The sequence below is a fragment of the Puntigrus tetrazona genome, chromosome 16 (assembly GCF_018831695.1).
Source record: "Puntigrus tetrazona isolate hp1 chromosome 16, ASM1883169v1, whole genome shotgun sequence".
NCBI classification, from domain to species: Eukaryota; Metazoa; Chordata; class Actinopteri; order Cypriniformes; family Cyprinidae; genus Puntigrus; species Puntigrus tetrazona.
Genome location: NC_056714.1, coordinates 21,968,627 through 21,983,467, shown reverse-complemented (window position 1 = coordinate 21,983,467; position 14,841 = coordinate 21,968,627). Strand labels below are relative to the sequence as shown.

General features: G+C 35.7%; 3 protein-coding genes across 4 annotated transcripts; 2 read left to right on the top strand and 1 right to left on the bottom strand.

Annotated features, from left to right (window-relative positions):
- The first annotated feature begins 664 nt into the window (after positions 1-664).
- Positions 665-10,796, top strand: zdhhc3a (zinc finger DHHC-type palmitoyltransferase 3a). 2 transcript variants are annotated; one of them, XM_043260810.1, is made up of 7 exons: positions 665-902; positions 1,912-2,231; positions 2,547-2,671; positions 3,810-3,906; positions 4,138-4,219; positions 5,519-5,649; positions 7,308-8,976. In XM_043260810.1, the coding sequence occupies exons 2-7, from the start codon at positions 1,932-1,934 to the stop codon at positions 7,464-7,466; spliced, it is 894 nt and encodes a 297-aa protein (XP_043116745.1). In that variant the 5' UTR covers positions 665-902; positions 1,912-1,931; the 3' UTR covers positions 7,467-8,976. The 2 variants fall into 2 exon arrangements, with proteins under 2 accessions (XP_043116745.1, XP_043116744.1); XM_043260809.1 differs by lacking the exon at positions 7,308-8,976 and adding an exon at positions 9,811-10,796 and having other exon boundaries at positions 666-902.
- Positions 10,797-10,967: 171 nt separating this feature from the next.
- tmem42a (transmembrane protein 42a) lies at positions 10,968-12,246 on the bottom strand. Its single transcript, XM_043260812.1, has 3 exons — positions 11,915-12,246; positions 11,690-11,836; positions 10,968-11,605 (listed from the first exon to the last, which is right to left on the bottom strand). Exons 1-3 carry the CDS (start codon positions 12,089-12,091, stop codon positions 11,462-11,464), a joined length of 468 nt encoding a protein of 155 aa, XP_043116747.1. The 5' UTR covers positions 12,092-12,246; the 3' UTR covers positions 10,968-11,461.
- Positions 12,247-12,760: 514 nt separating this feature from the next.
- kiaa1143 (KIAA1143 ortholog) lies at positions 12,761-14,631 on the top strand. The gene is made up of 3 exons (XM_043261479.1): positions 12,761-12,965; positions 13,093-13,237; positions 13,833-14,631. Exons 1-3 carry the CDS (start codon positions 12,858-12,860, stop codon positions 14,033-14,035), a joined length of 456 nt encoding a protein of 151 aa, XP_043117414.1. The 5' UTR covers positions 12,761-12,857; the 3' UTR covers positions 14,036-14,631.
- Positions 14,632-14,841: the final 210 nt, after the last annotated feature.

Below are 14,841 nucleotides of genomic sequence, written 5' to 3'. Positions count from 1 at the left end.
TCTTTTTGCTTAATAGAAATAGGAAAATGTAAATATAATGAACCTTGCATACACTGATTTTAGTAACACAAAGTGCGAGTTATAAAATTCAAGGAGTTGAAATGTACACTTGTTTTTCAATATATATTGACATGTATTAAATGACATGTATTTAAAAACTATTAGAAATAAGTAATGCATTAAATCTGAAACTTACTTATTTGCTACTTTACTTTACTGAAATGTATTTAATTATTTATTTATTTCTATTTTAAACCAATCACTATTAAAGGTTGTCAGTGTCCACACGTGCCACATAGCAACGATATCACATGGTATCTGTTTACTTTTCTCTGCGCTGGAAGGACGAACCAATCACAGTAGTTTGTGATTACTGAAAGGACTATATTTAAAAGTTAATTTCAAATACATTTTCGCAATGACATTTATTTTTGTTCATGACATTTAGTGATTACGTTTTAAATGATTATACTTTTAATATTACTAAATGTACCCAATAGTATTAAAAAAAACCTGACTGCTGAACGCGCCTCAATGGGATATTGGGCTGTCTGAGCCTTCAAACTCAAAATAAAAGACCTCAAGTTTCAGTCTCCCAGGCAACGCCTAGCAATCCAACGATTCATTTTCTAGAAGTGGTTTCCATTTCGGATCGTGATCTGGTTGCGCCTCTAGTGAAAGGGAGGTGTGGCTATCAGTTTCTCCAGAGAAGGGAGGAGCTGGCTCCGCACAAAAATGCAGCATTTCGCCAGCCCCCGTGCAATAATCGGGTAAACCACAGTTTTTGTTAAAACACTAATCTCAGATATGTTTTCCTGGTAGCGTGATCCATGCATTACTGGATCTTCTCGGCCTTGAGTGGGCGAGCAAAAGCGAGGAGCACCACCAGTGTCGCCAAATATGTGAGTATCGCCATGGTCAGGTAGCGCAGGTTTTTTTTTTTTTTTTTTTACACAGCTGGCTTAGTGAATGCAGTGTTATTACGTCAAATCACTTTATTTTCAACTGTTATGCTATACGCTTTCATGAGATGTAATGACATGATAAATGGCGCTCTTGGATGTTGTATGTTATTGATGACATCTTGGCAGAGTCAAAGCGTTATTTACGCCATTGTGCGACTATGTGCTGATTTTCCTGCTTTGACTTGACAAACCAGGTTTTAGGCTGTTTGCCGAAGTAAATGTATCTTATTTTTTCATTAATTATTATTTTTTGTACATTTTAAAACGCGTAATGCTACTGCTAAATAATGTCTGGCACTCTTGAACAATGCATGGCTGTCTCGTTATGGACCCAAGTAGACCGGAATGCCATCAGTAGGCATAAAAGTTGGATGTAGTATTGATTTCGTGGGCCATAAAGCAAAAAAAAAAAAAAAAACAACAACAGTCAAACTACAGTGTGTCCTCTAGTGACATTGTTGGTTCTGCTCAAGTGACTGTATCTGTCAGACCGCAGCTTCCATACTGCTGTGTCCACTAAATATGACCGCCTGTCTCTACTAAACCAGTGGTTCTCAACATTTTTCACTCAGAGGCCCCCACAGTTTACACTTTCAAAATGATTTATTTACATGACTTTTCTAGTTCGAGATCATTTGTACTCGCAATTTAATTTGTGTCTGGACATAACCAAAAAACGATCGTGACCTATTTTATGAATGTCCGTGACTTTTCCAGGTCTAGAAGTCACATTTTTAACATTCCCATGTATATCCAGGTTTTCAAAGACCATAGGAATTCTGGCTCTTAAATAAAAATGGCTGATAACCACAAAATACAAAATCTATGCTTTGTTCCGCTTACCATAGTTTTATGTAAACTCTAAATGGAATGTTAACTAACTTTTGTGACGTGATTGGGTAGTTTTATTCATCTTTTGTCTGTTTTTTTTCGTCATCCCTGACAGGATGGCATCTCTGTGGTAGGATGAGAAGTCCAGTGCCGCGTTTCAGGGACGTCGAGAGGCAGGCCAGTGGCCTGCAGCCCGCACAGTGTCTTCCTCCCTGTCATGAGCAACAGACCAACATGTGGTTCATTAAAGACGCCTGTGGCATCGTTTGTGCGATCATCACCTGGCTTCTCGTCTTCTTTGCTGAGTTCGTCGTGTTGTTCGTCATGCTGATTCCATCGAAGAACCTCACCTACAGCCTGGTGAATGGCACCATCTTCAACAGCCTGGCCTTCCTCGCCTTGGCGTCTCATTTCAGAGCCATGTGCACTGACCCGGTGGGTTTTTACCTGTACTGATCAATGCTTTCATGGTGTCTTTTGGGTAGGGGAGATGATTGCCCCTATTATGCCCTTACTTACTATACATACTTACTATATCTCAACATAAAAAGAATAATATTTTATCGTTCTAATTATTGCATATGTGTTTTACACACACACACATACACACTCGTATAGGGCAATTACAAAAAAATAAATAAATAAAAATAGTCTTGAGCCCCCCCACTCTTCCCTAAATTCAGCAAGGTGTCATAAATGCTTCACATACTGCTATTAAAATGTTGCTGAAATTGCCTGATGCTTTCTTAGGGAGCCGTGCCAAAGGGCAATGCCACAAAGGAGTACATCGAGAGCTTGCAGCTGAAGCCAGGCCAGGTGGTTTACAAATGTCCCAAGTGCTGCAGTATTAAACCAGATAGAGCTCACCACTGCAGGTGAGACAGGAGCATATGGAGATGTAGATGCATAACGGTAGCAGTGCTATTCATCATGGTTATATTGCGGTCCATGTTTTTTTTCTGCATTGAGATCATTTGAGATGCTTTGTTTTCAGTTCTATTTGTTTATTACCATTTGCACAGAACATTCCTTATAACGCAGTCATGTTTTGAGTTAGTGTGTGTATGTATATATGTGTATATATATATTTTATTATATACAAATACATACATACATGCATACATCTACATACACAGGGGTTGCACAAAATAATTGAAACGGAAATGAATTCTTTGAACTTCCGAATAGTCTCCAGCGGATTGTCATCATCTGCAAGTTGTTTCAGGGATTTAAAAAGAAGGGAATACGTGTCTCTAAAACATTGGTTTGTTAATATTCGAGTTGGGCGATTAAGCTGGCCAGGGCGTTCAAGTTGTCCAGGTTTCATGATAATAATAATGATAATTCGTTTTTTTCTGATTCACATTTGTGTCTGTGATTTTTAAAGTTTCAGCAGTTGTAGTTCTCTCATGGATGCTGTTTTCGTGAAGTTCTCTGTAGTCTATCAAGGTTTGCTGTCACTTTTCGGCGTTTGTTTTGTGTTGTTTGGACACGATCCTCCTTAGTGTTTGACAGTCTCTGTTATTCACTTTCAGCTTCTGCCAATTATTCTTCTTCGTTATGAAGTCTTCCCATGCCTTATGTATGCAGTCATGATCATAAAGGCTGGAAAGCCAAACAACACTATAAAACACCAAACAATTGAGCTGCTAAATTTACTGAAGCTCCTGCTAAACAGGCTCTCATGTCCTTTTTGGAAATCTGACAAGTCACCCATTTCACCCACGGCTTGTACTGAACACCATTTATACAACACTGATATGCATATGACAACAAAAAGAATAAATATAAAGTTATCGGAAACGTCTTTGTCATAGCCTACAAAAATGATATTAACCCCTGCAATAATAAGTGTTTGTATTATTTTCTGCAACCCCTGTACGTCAAGCTTAATATTTTTGAAAGCCGTATCTTCAAACCCTTGTTTAAGTCACAATCTTTCGGTTGTTTGTAAGTGTTAAGGTGACTTTTTCATCTTTCTTTTCTCCATCCCTCTTTACAAACTCATTTTAGTGTTTGTAAGCGCTGTATACGGAAGATGGATCATCATTGCCCTTGGGTAAACAATTGTGTCGGGGAAAATAACCAGAAGTACTTTGTGCTTTTCACAGTAAGTATTAAAGCAACCCATCATATGCACTTTTTTAAAAATACATGTCGGAAGCATTGCATTTTAGCGCAAACATTTCGAGACTCGCTGATAAAAGTTCAGTCAGCTTCCTTCTGAATTTGAAAGAATCGTTAATATTAAATTAATATTAATAAATTGTGATGTTTTCACTAGGGATTTCATTGTATGTTCTGTACCATTCTGGTGATTTGAAACTGCTGTGTTTTTCAGATGTACATATCCCTGATCTCTCTGCATTCCTTGGTCATGGTGGTCTTTCATTTTCTCTACTGCTTTGAAGATGACTGGACAAGTAAGAAAAGCATCTTATTTTTAGCGAGACTGATAACTTGACCCCAGAGTTTTGTAGATGTCAGGTGGCAGGCATGCAATTTAGTTACCTGCTGGAAAAAGCATTCCAACCTTTGCAAAAACGGATAAGTACTTCTTAAAATGACCCTGAAGATGTAAATTCTGTCAGCCTCGTTCCAAACCTGAACTTTATGTGCCTGTTTAATCTCTAAAAAGCATGCAAAAGCACTATGAAAGGATCATAAATGTAGACCATTGTCTGTGTGCATGTGGAAGTTAATGTGTGCAGGAACAGAAAATTACTGCTATGCACTTTTTTTTTATGATGGACAAACAGTATTATGAAAATATATTATAATGTAACGTAATATAAAGCAGACGGGTAATGAAGAAAGAGAAGCTAATTCAAACATACATTGTTCAGATGAATTCCACAGTTTGAGCTGTTGGAGGATATTTTTATCTCCTTACCACAGCTCCAGTGATGCTTTTATATAAAATTTTATTTAGCTTTGCATCCATTTTTCAACCTGTGTTTGCTGCTGGCAAATCTACGCTAAGTTCAGCTAATTTTATGAGAGAAAAGCCTGTGCTGGAATTCATTTCATTCAAAAGTTGGTTGAAGGTTGAAGTTTAGAATTTTCATCAGAAACAAAAATCGAAATATATTTGGTCACCCAAAACTGAAAATGCTTTTACTTACCTTCAACTTGCGTCAAACCTGTATGAGTTTATTTCTTCTGTTGACCACAAAGACGATATTTTGAATAATGCATGTAAGCAAACAGTTAACGGTAGCCATTGACTTTCATAGTATTTGGTTGTATAGTGTAGAAGTCAATGGCTACATCAACTGCTTTTTTTATATATATATATTTGATTAAAAAAAATGTGATCTTGCTGATATTTATATTTTTTTTTTTTTTTTTTTAATTATGAAACAAATCCTACTGACCCCAAACATTTGAACAGCAGCACATAAATGTCAATCCAAACAAGCAAATATATATATATATATTTTTTTACCAAGCGTGTTTTTAACCAAGTCACTGGTGTATTGCTAACCAAGCTTGGTGAAATGATCAAACCTCCTAACATGCTTTACAAGCCTACTGTGTCTCAGTTCGCACACACACAGATGTGTTGCCAGATATTTATTCACACAAAACCTCTTTTTTATTTTTCTTTGTTACAAATAATTGTACGTGGACTAAATGAACCTTTTATAGTTGTGTTGGTATATTGCATAGCTGTATGTGTGTTAAGGCTATATGTGTTCCCTCTCCCCTCCTGACCCCAGAGTGCAGTACCTTCTCCCCTCCAGCCACTGTCATCCTCCTCATCCTCCTGTGCTTTGAGGGCCTCCTCTTCCTCATCTTCACCTCTGTGATGTTTGGCACCCAAATCCATTCCATCTGCACAGATGAGACGGTAAGAGATCGCTTCCTTTCAGCAGTGGGCGAATGTGGTGGAGGTAGTGCTTGTGGTGCGATTATGTGATCTGATATTGTTATTTTATTTGGTTCAAGCGTGTGGACATTTAGCTGAAATGCTACAGTGCGTGTGAAATGTAACACATATGCATTTAGTAGAACTAGTTCACTGTGTATTAAATAATATAGCATACATCCATTCTGTTTTTTTTGCCACATACTATACCTTGTAAATTATCATTAAAGTATGCTGTATAATTGGTGACACTTCATGTATGAGTCCCAGCTATACAGTGCTTTGGTCAGCAGACTTGCATAAGACATGGTCTTTTGACATCTTAACAGCTGACATGGAAACGCAATTCACACATATTCCTGTTCTGTAGATGCAGCAAGAAATTTGTTCTGAGGAAGATGCAGAGAATCCAAAACAAATAGTAAAAATATTAAGCTGCTCAATAGTTTAATTGATAATAACAAGATAGATTTGGAGCTCAATAACCTATCTAATAGATTTGCTAAAGATAAGGAATAAATGACATTTTAATATATTAAATAGTGCCGTCGAACAATTAATCACATTCAAAATAAACATTTTTGTTTACATAATGTGTGTGCTGTGTATATTTATTGTGTATATATAAATACACACACATACAGCATATATTTAGAAAAATGAACATTTATTTGTGTATATACATATATTTGTATTGTGTATATACATTATATATATATATATATATATATTTTTTTTTTTTTAAATATATGCATGCATGTGTGTGTGTGTGTGTACATATACATGATAAATATACACAGTACACATTTTTACATATGTATTTTGGATGTGATAAATTCGATTATCATTTGACAACACTAATATTAAAATAGACGTTTTTAAGTTGTAGTAATATTTCAATATATTACTGTTTTACTGTATTTATGATCATATAAATGCAGCCTCAGTGTATTACGTGTATTGTGTGTAATTTAAATTTAATTTTATGTTAAATTCGAAAGTTATATGAAAGTCCTCTTTCAAGAACATTATAAAATTTTGCAAATATAAACATCTTAAAATGTAACACATTTAAATGTACATTTATTATTACTATTTTTTTATTTAATGTATTTTTAGAAATCCTTGGGTAAAGTTATTTCACATCCAACACATCAACACATCCCAAACTAAAATGCTCTGTTTTACATATATTCTTTTAGTATGATGAATAAACCTGAACTAATGTAACCTCTCTTTCTTGATTCCTTATTTGATTGTGATTATAGAGTCATTTTTGCATATACCTGGATTAAAAATGTTACAAACATTTATTTTTTAAATAACAATTACTATACCATTTTTAGCACACTACTTTTTGATATACATACAATTCTATAATATGTTATACTCCACGATCTTGTAATAAAAATAAGTGGGCAGTATGCAGCATATACTGCACTAAACGGACTAAGCATTATGCCAGTATTGTATTTTGAGCATAACCATATAGTGACATGACTGAAAATCGCTATAGAAACGGATTTAAAAGGAACGGTTGGATGAAGCTCTTTGTTTTATGGAATGGGTCAGTTGTTCTTTTCCTCTACTGTTTTGTAATATTCACACACTCTGAAGTCTCGGTTATCTCTTGTTTTTAGGGCATAGAGCAGTTGAAAAAGGAAGAGAGAAGATGGGCTAAAAAAACAAAATGGATGAACATGAAGGCGGTATTCGGACACCCCTTCTCGATAGCATGGTTTAGCCCGTTTTCCACACCCGACCACGGGAAAGCTGACCCCTACCAGTATGTGGTCTGAGCTCAGGAAGCCTTAAGCTAGAGACTCGAGTGCACTTGGACTTCCCTTATAAACGGCATCTTTTAATTTGTTTGTAATTCCGAAAGAAACCGAGCATTTACCAGTGAGACTAAATCACCTTCATCTTCTTCTCTTTTTTTTTTTTTTTTTTTTTTTTCAGGGAACAAATCATTGCATATCCAATTATCCTTGCCTCTACTTATTTTTAATTCAGAACAGAAAGCGGATGCTTCATCATGTCACAGTCTTAAGCATCTCTGCCTAGCTACACCGAAATGAAGACGAATGTTGCGCAGATAATAGAAGCCAATTTATGCTAATATAATCGCTATTGTAATCTTGCCAGACTGTCCACAATGATAACCTATTTTCTGAAGGTACTTTTAAACAACCTGTTATTTATTTATTTTTTTTTTTAGAAGTAGCTACAATATAAGAGCACTGACAACCATTCAATAAAATGGTTTATTATGCTGACAAAAAAAACAAAAAAACATTTAAGGGCAGTTATTACCAAGGACGGTATCTATGATGATAACTATAAATCATTCTGTGAGAATATAGAAGTCCACTGTACGTCTATTTTATAACAGCGACGCCGAGGAACAATATCGTTGGAGTCACGACATGAAGCTCATGAATTATTAAAAACAGTGACAGCCAATCAGAATGCTCGAGCATTTCTAAAAGCACTTCTAAAAACAGAGCTGCTGTTAAGGACATATAGTTATAGTTATCCTTATATTTATCCTTATTGGTAAACAGGCCTTAACATTATTGACACTGGCTGTATACAAAATATAAAAAGTATATAAACGACATGGGAAGTTTCACAGGGGTATAAAAGTTCTGATAAAGCTTGAATTCAAGCAATTCTATACTTTATAATGCAGTCATGATATTTGATTATAAATTGGTGTATTATTTTTGAAAATCCTAATAAACAAGAGACAGTATTGATCAAATTATTATTATTTTTTACATTCACAAGTATTGTAGAACTGAATTCCATTATCAGTGCATTGTCGGCTCATTTCTACATCCTAATTCTTAACATTGAAAATATTTCAACTTATAACAATAGTTATTTCATTAATGCAATGAATGTGTTTTGAGATATCATGAGTACATTTGCTGTTACACACAAGATTTTGAGTGCTAACAGTACTGATGTTACTCATCTGCCCTATCAGATTTACTTCCTATACTCTATACACACTGTACTTTTTTTTTTTTTTGGAGCTGGTTTACTTGGTATGTTTCTATAAACGTGGTTTGCAGAAATGTTTAAGAAAGGAACAGGCTTAAAAATTGTATGTTTTTGAAAACCTAATTGATTTAACCATTGTTTGCCATTGTTTCGGTTAATTGCATTTTACATTTTATTAATAATATACATTTTTGTTATGATGAACGGATGATATATGCTTGAACTTTTAGGTGTGTATGAAAAAGACAATCATTCTGTTCTTCTTTGACAAATGGTAAATAATTAAAAACCTGAACACTTGGTCATTGGTGCTTTATGTGACAATGTGCTTTTATGTGGCTTTTATGTTTTTAAGTGTCTGACAGTGGATTTTAATTTTTTTTTTTTTAAATGCACAACCATATTTGAATCCAGTCTAATGCAGCTAAAATGCCTTTCGCATTGCAAAATCACTGTGTTGCAACCTCTCAAGATGTCTAAATATTTCTAAATTTGCTTGGTGTCTGTCTTCCTGTCCATTTCCTGTCTGTCTTTGACACTAACCTAGTTTTTTTCTTTTTTTTTTTTTTTTAATTCTTTTGTGTTGTTTCATGAGTAGTTCCCTTGTTCAGATCTTTGTTTTTTGGGGAATTTAAAATGAATGGAAAAAGCAACTAATTATATTTAGTATTAAATTAGGCTGATGTCCCTGTTTGATTGGTGTGAGATGGAGGTAAGCTTCGATTGCTACCGGTCTGAAGACACATTTGTTCGTTGGACACAATGCATGCTATTTAAAATGGTCTGTTTTTCTTTTCCTTTTCCTGATATGGAATGTGAAGGCATGCTGCATGCTCCGTGTGTTTTCAATTTGTGCCATAAAGTGAAACTTGAACCATTTATCCCAGTCGGGTTATTTCACATTAAAGATTAAACACCAGAAGCACGCAGGTGCATGAGTAAAATGAATCGCTCATGCTTTTTTTTTTTTTTTTTTTTTTTTTTTTTTAAGCATGGTAACTATTTGCTTTCCTTTTCAGTTCAATCAGTGGAATTTGCGTTGCCAATGTGGATGTTGTTTTCCATCAATTTACGTAATGTATTTCATATCTCTTTCAAGATTCATAGCAGTGTTGTTTTTCTTTTTTTTTTCAGGGCATTGAAAAGTTGAAGCGTGAAGACCCTACATGGGAGAAGGTAACATCCTGGGAAGCTATGAAGACAGCGTTCGGAGGCCCTCTGGCTGTGGACTGGTTTAGTCCTTTCACAGATCTCTCATGCCAGAAAGATACTTCGGATCCTGTTCCCGTGTTCCCCCAGGGTGAAATCATTGAGGAAGATGTGATTGAGATTCCTTTGGAGCCTCATTAGATCAAAAACCCTGAGACTCAAGAGACCCGAGACTCCCATTTCCTGCTTTTGGGCTTTCAAAGAAACTACTGTGGACGTTTGAATATGGACTTGTTTTTTTTTAACCTGTGGAAAAGACATTCACATACTGTACCAAAGTGCCTTACCAAAACTACAGCTAACTCTTCTAAAGAGAAACTTATACTGTGCATAGAGACAGTGACACATAACATGTACTTCATTATGCCAGCTGTTCCTGGAACAGTGACGTCTTTTAGTTTGGTGTATCTATATGTTTGATAAGGTATAGGATATTAATAATACCGGATAAAGTAACTGTAAGTGAATGCTTTCATGTAGGGCACTTATACAATTACAGTTAAATAGTCGTGTATGTATGAAATGCCTTAATATATCAAGAATTCATTTATTTTTAATGGCCTGGCATTGAAACACTATACAATGGCTGTAAACCAGGAATACACAAGTTCAGATGCAGAATTTGAAAATATAACATATGGTGCTCATTTGTAGGCCTTTCGGGCCTTTTCCATAATTAGCAAAAATGCATGCAAGACTTACTATATCATACCAGCATTTCACTGATGTTTTACAATTTTATTGTTCTTTCTTTTTATTGTATTTATGGCCTTCTTTTCCCTTTAACTTTCCATTACTGGCTACATTATTGTTATGTTATGTTCGGATTTTTTCCATTACCTGATGTTTCCCATGGATGCACACTTTCAATTTAAGCTTCTTCAAATAAATTTGCTGTTTTTACAAGTTCATTTGTTTCAGTTGTTTGAATAAAAGTGTGTGGTTGCAGGTGGACTATTATACACCCACGTAGTATTGCCAGGTCAACTTTCAGATGCAATTTCTGAGTAAGAATACATGATAAAGTCCTGCTGTGCTCAATAGACGCTGCGGTCGGGTTTTCCTTTAAAACAGAGGCCAGGTCAGTGGTTTGACTGTCATTTAATAACCAAAAACATTTATACACAGTGTGTGTGCATCGTTTCTGCTATATTGTGGCGGCTGGAGTGCTAGTTCGAGTGGAAGAACTGGAATTGAAAAAGGATGCTTCAGAAAAAGTTAATTTCATTTGAGAGCCACAGCTGCATTTGGTCAGATATTCAGCAAAGCATGTACATTCATTCATACACATGTCTCAGGTCATAATAATAAACGAGTACAAAGCGAGTATAAACTTGTATGTACGATTAAGGCAAGATATAGAGCAAGTCCATTGCTTGGCTATAGGCTCAATGTCATACACATTTCAAGTATTTGTGTAATTATAATAAATACAAAAGCAATCCTGCGCCAAATATATAAATTTAGCATAGATCATACAGATGTGCATAAATAATCCTTATTATCTCAGTGTTTTTTCACAGCTTTTCGCTTCACTGCAAGTATTGGATAAGGAATTGTTGCTCCCCGTATTCTGTCAATCATATTTCTTATTCACATTTTCCTTCGGAGCCTGAGGAGTCGATCCATGCAAGACATAAAGCCCTGTCAGGGTCAAAATGATACCAACCCACCACAGCGTGGCATGAGTTTCACCAAAGATCACGTGACCAAGAAAAGCCTGGAAAAAGACAACATTGTATCATTAAATAACTGCTTTTTTCAAATGAATTTGAGGGTTTGAGCGAGAAAAAAAAAAACTCACAGAGGAGATAAAATTTGAGGCAGTGGTGGTCACGGTGGCCCGGGCAGAGGAAGACGAGTGCCTGAGTGCTTTGGCGAAGAAGGTCCACATCACAGCATTGCAGGTGAACAGCAGTCCACCACAGAGCAGCCGGAGGGGTATATGCAACTGTAATCAATTATTACAGCATCACGTTCATTGCTTTATTCATGTAAATATAGATGCATCTATAGAACACTTTTTTACCCAGTCACAAGCTGTGGTATCAACTCCATCGGCGTTCTTCTGTCCATCTGTCCAGATCTTCAGCCCTGTTTCGCATACGTCTTTGAGATATTCAGCACCCAGGGACAGTTTAGCAGAAGATGAAGCTAAAGCTGCCAGAAACCCCGCCATTAAGGCATAAAACACGCCAGGCAACATAATTCCAGCTCGGTCCGACTGAGTCACTCAGACTCGACTGTGATGGCAATGTTATTTTACGGCCATAGTTTGCATTTTAAGACACACAATGATAAAGAAACTTCCTTCTGTGCATCACAGAAATAAATCACACAGGTAAAGCGACAGCCAGCAGTAAAACACGGTAGTCATCCAATGGGCGGGACTTGATCTCGCTTTGTACGTAGCTCTAAAAAAGAGTGTCTTATTTTAAATATTTATCATGAATTTTCAGCTTAACTGCTTTTTAACGTCGAAGAGAAATGATCTGGACGAAAATTATTTACTGCTAAGGAATTTGTAAGCTTTATGTGTAGTGTTACATTTCTCAACGCTTTTCACAATGAACCAATCAGAGCCGGTTGTTGTTATAGCTTAAGATTTTTTTTAACATTTATAGATTATAAAAATTATAATGACTTTAAAAAAACTATTAAAACATTGTTTCACGTATTAGTTTACCTTTCAAATAAAGTAAAAAAAAAAACACTGTGATATGAACGTAGCTCAGTGGAGATTTCGTCTTTCTGATCTACTAAGCGCCTCTTGAGGAAATAAATTGTAACGGCAAATTGTTGGCGACTAACATTTAGCTCCCAATGTGCGAAACAGAGAAAGCGCTGATTGGTCGTTTACAGACGCGTATTGATGAGGTTGCTTGAACGCAAACTTTACGCGCCAGGTTCTTGAGCGTTTAATGTTTGTAAACGCGTTCACGATTAATCAGACTGATTTGAACTGAAACACAATGAGTAAAAAGGGCAATGTGTCGTGGGTGAAGCCAGCCGAACCATCGTTCTTGAAGAAATTCAAGAATGATGTTGGTTTTAAAGAAGGACCGACAGTAGAGACTAAAGTAAGCGTTTTATTCACATTGCTCGTGCCTCAAATGCAAATGAAGCGCAAGTCTCCATTCATACGCAATTTATTGGACTCGTTTTTATTGCGTGACATCGAATAATACATAAATGTTGTTGTTGCAGAAGCAGCAGATGCCGCAGCTGGATGAAGACAGTGGTGACAGTGATCGGGAGGACGAGATGCCGCAGGTCGTGGTCTTGAAAAAGGGAGATCTGAGCGCTGAAGAGGTTATGGAAATCAAAAAAGATACAAAGGATTCAAACAAAGGTAATACACAGAGACCAAATATAGCGATCAAACCGTATCTTTAATGCAGTTCAGAGCTTCTCACCTACCCATCTATGATATTGGACCAAAATTCTCAAAATGCAATAATTGTCTAAAGACTATTAAAGGTGCACATTTAACATTCCAGAAATAATATGCAATATTTAGTATTTAAACATTTCATAACTCAGTTCTTTCATAATTCTAATACTATAAACAGTGGTACAGTATTCATATTCTTAAAATGTGTTAAAAATAACATGAATAAAAAGCATAATTTTAATGAAACGAAAATATTTTGGTATTTAATCTTAATATATATTCATATAATCAAAGATTTTGGTCATTTGGTTGATCAGAATGTGGGTGGGGAGGGATAATTATGCAATTTCTAATATATCTCACATTTTAAATTTCCTACTATTTACTATTTTGGTACACATTAATGTTTCTTGTGCTAAAGGATGGCAGGTAGATTTGTAGTAGTATGGCAATTATGACCAAAAAAAAAAAAATCAGTCCTGTCTTCCCTAATGTTCTGGCGTTCAGCAAGTGTAAAGTCATTCATTAAAGTAAACGCTTTCATTTTCTCCAGATGAACAGCCTCAACCGGATGGGAAGATCGTCTTTAAGAAGCCTGTCAAACGCTCTTCTGATAAATTTGAAGGCATTACCGCTAGCTCTAGCAAGAAAAAGAAAAGCGAGGACGGTGAGAAGAAAGAGTCAAAAGCTGGCGTGAAGGTGAAGAACAACAGTCTGCTGTCTTTTGGTGGCGATGACGACGACGAGGAAGACTAGTTTGACGTGGATTCAAGCATCTCTTTGAGTCAGATTGTCTTGGACTGCTTCTTGCAAAGATCAATCTGCTCTTTTAAAAATGTATTTCTTTGTGCGTGTGTGTAAAATAGATGTTTGTAAAATCGGTCAAATCCATGCAGCTTATTTGTTATCATTTTTAAAACATGCAAGTTATTATGAGCCTCTGGAGCATCTTCAAAAGCTGGTAGGACAAACAATAAATAATTTCTTCGGCATTATCGTAACTGTCATTAATGACACTTTTGAAAGATTTATGAAGATGATGGCTCGAAAGAGAAACAAAAACATTTGTCAATTAAAAATGCAAATATGATAGAACATGGAGCAAAGAATTTGATTTCAAAGATGCTCTGAAGTTTCATAGAATCATTTTGAAATCCAACGGGATGTACAGATATGGCTTCTATGAAGGAGCTGTTCACTTTCCTTTTCCTTGTTTTAGGTTTTTGTTTTGCAAACTGTTCACACTCAAAGTCCCTGATTCTGGGACGTTTGGGGTTGTATCTTATTATTAAATACATTTTGAGGAAAGAAAAAAAAAAAGCACATTCTGCAATAAAATGTTTTTATCACCATTCAACTTGTGCTGCAACTGAAATTTTGAAAAAGCGAATATAAATCATGTGTCTGTTCAGAATCTCAAGAGATACACCGATATTAATATAACTATATCTTCCTTTGTATGTTGTGGTTCTCAACATTTGTTTTGCCCCAATATCTAAAACAATATTCAATTTTGTGATTTTGTAAGTTTCATAAACCACCATTTTTTAGTTCCTTCGTTA

Excerpts from the sequence above, each read along its gene's own strand:
- kiaa1143 (XM_043261479.1), top strand. The coding sequence starts at position 12,858 with ATGAGTAAAAAGGGCAATGTGTCGTGGGTGAAGCCAGCCGAACCATCG. Across the intron at positions 12,966-13,092 it reads GACCGACAGTAGAGACTAAA|AAGCAGCAGATGCCGCAGCT; the intron begins GTAAGCGTTTTA and ends TTGTTGTTGCAG. Across the intron at positions 13,238-13,832 it reads TACAAAGGATTCAAACAAAG|ATGAACAGCCTCAACCGGAT; the intron begins GTAATACACAGA and ends CATTTTCTCCAG.
- zdhhc3a (XM_043260809.1), top strand. The coding sequence starts at position 1,932 with ATGAGAAGTCCAGTGCCGCGTTTCAGGGACGTCGAGAGGCAGGCCAGT. Across the intron at positions 3,907-4,137 it reads AGTACTTTGTGCTTTTCACA|ATGTACATATCCCTGATCTC; the intron begins GTAAGTATTAAA and ends TGTGTTTTTCAG. Across the intron at positions 4,220-5,518 it reads CTTTGAAGATGACTGGACAA|AGTGCAGTACCTTCTCCCCT; the intron begins GTAAGAAAAGCA and ends TCCTGACCCCAG.
- tmem42a (XM_043260812.1), bottom strand. The coding sequence starts at position 12,091 with ATGTTGCCTGGCGTGTTTTATGCCTTAATGGCGGGGTTTCTGGCAGCT. Across the intron at positions 11,837-11,914 it reads ATACCACAGCTTGTGACTGG|TTGCATATACCCCTCCGGCT; the intron begins GTAAAAAAGTGT and ends AATTGATTACAG. Across the intron at positions 11,606-11,689 it reads CCTCAAATTTTATCTCCTCT|GCTTTTCTTGGTCACGTGAT; the intron begins GTGAGTTTTTTT and ends GTCTTTTTCCAG.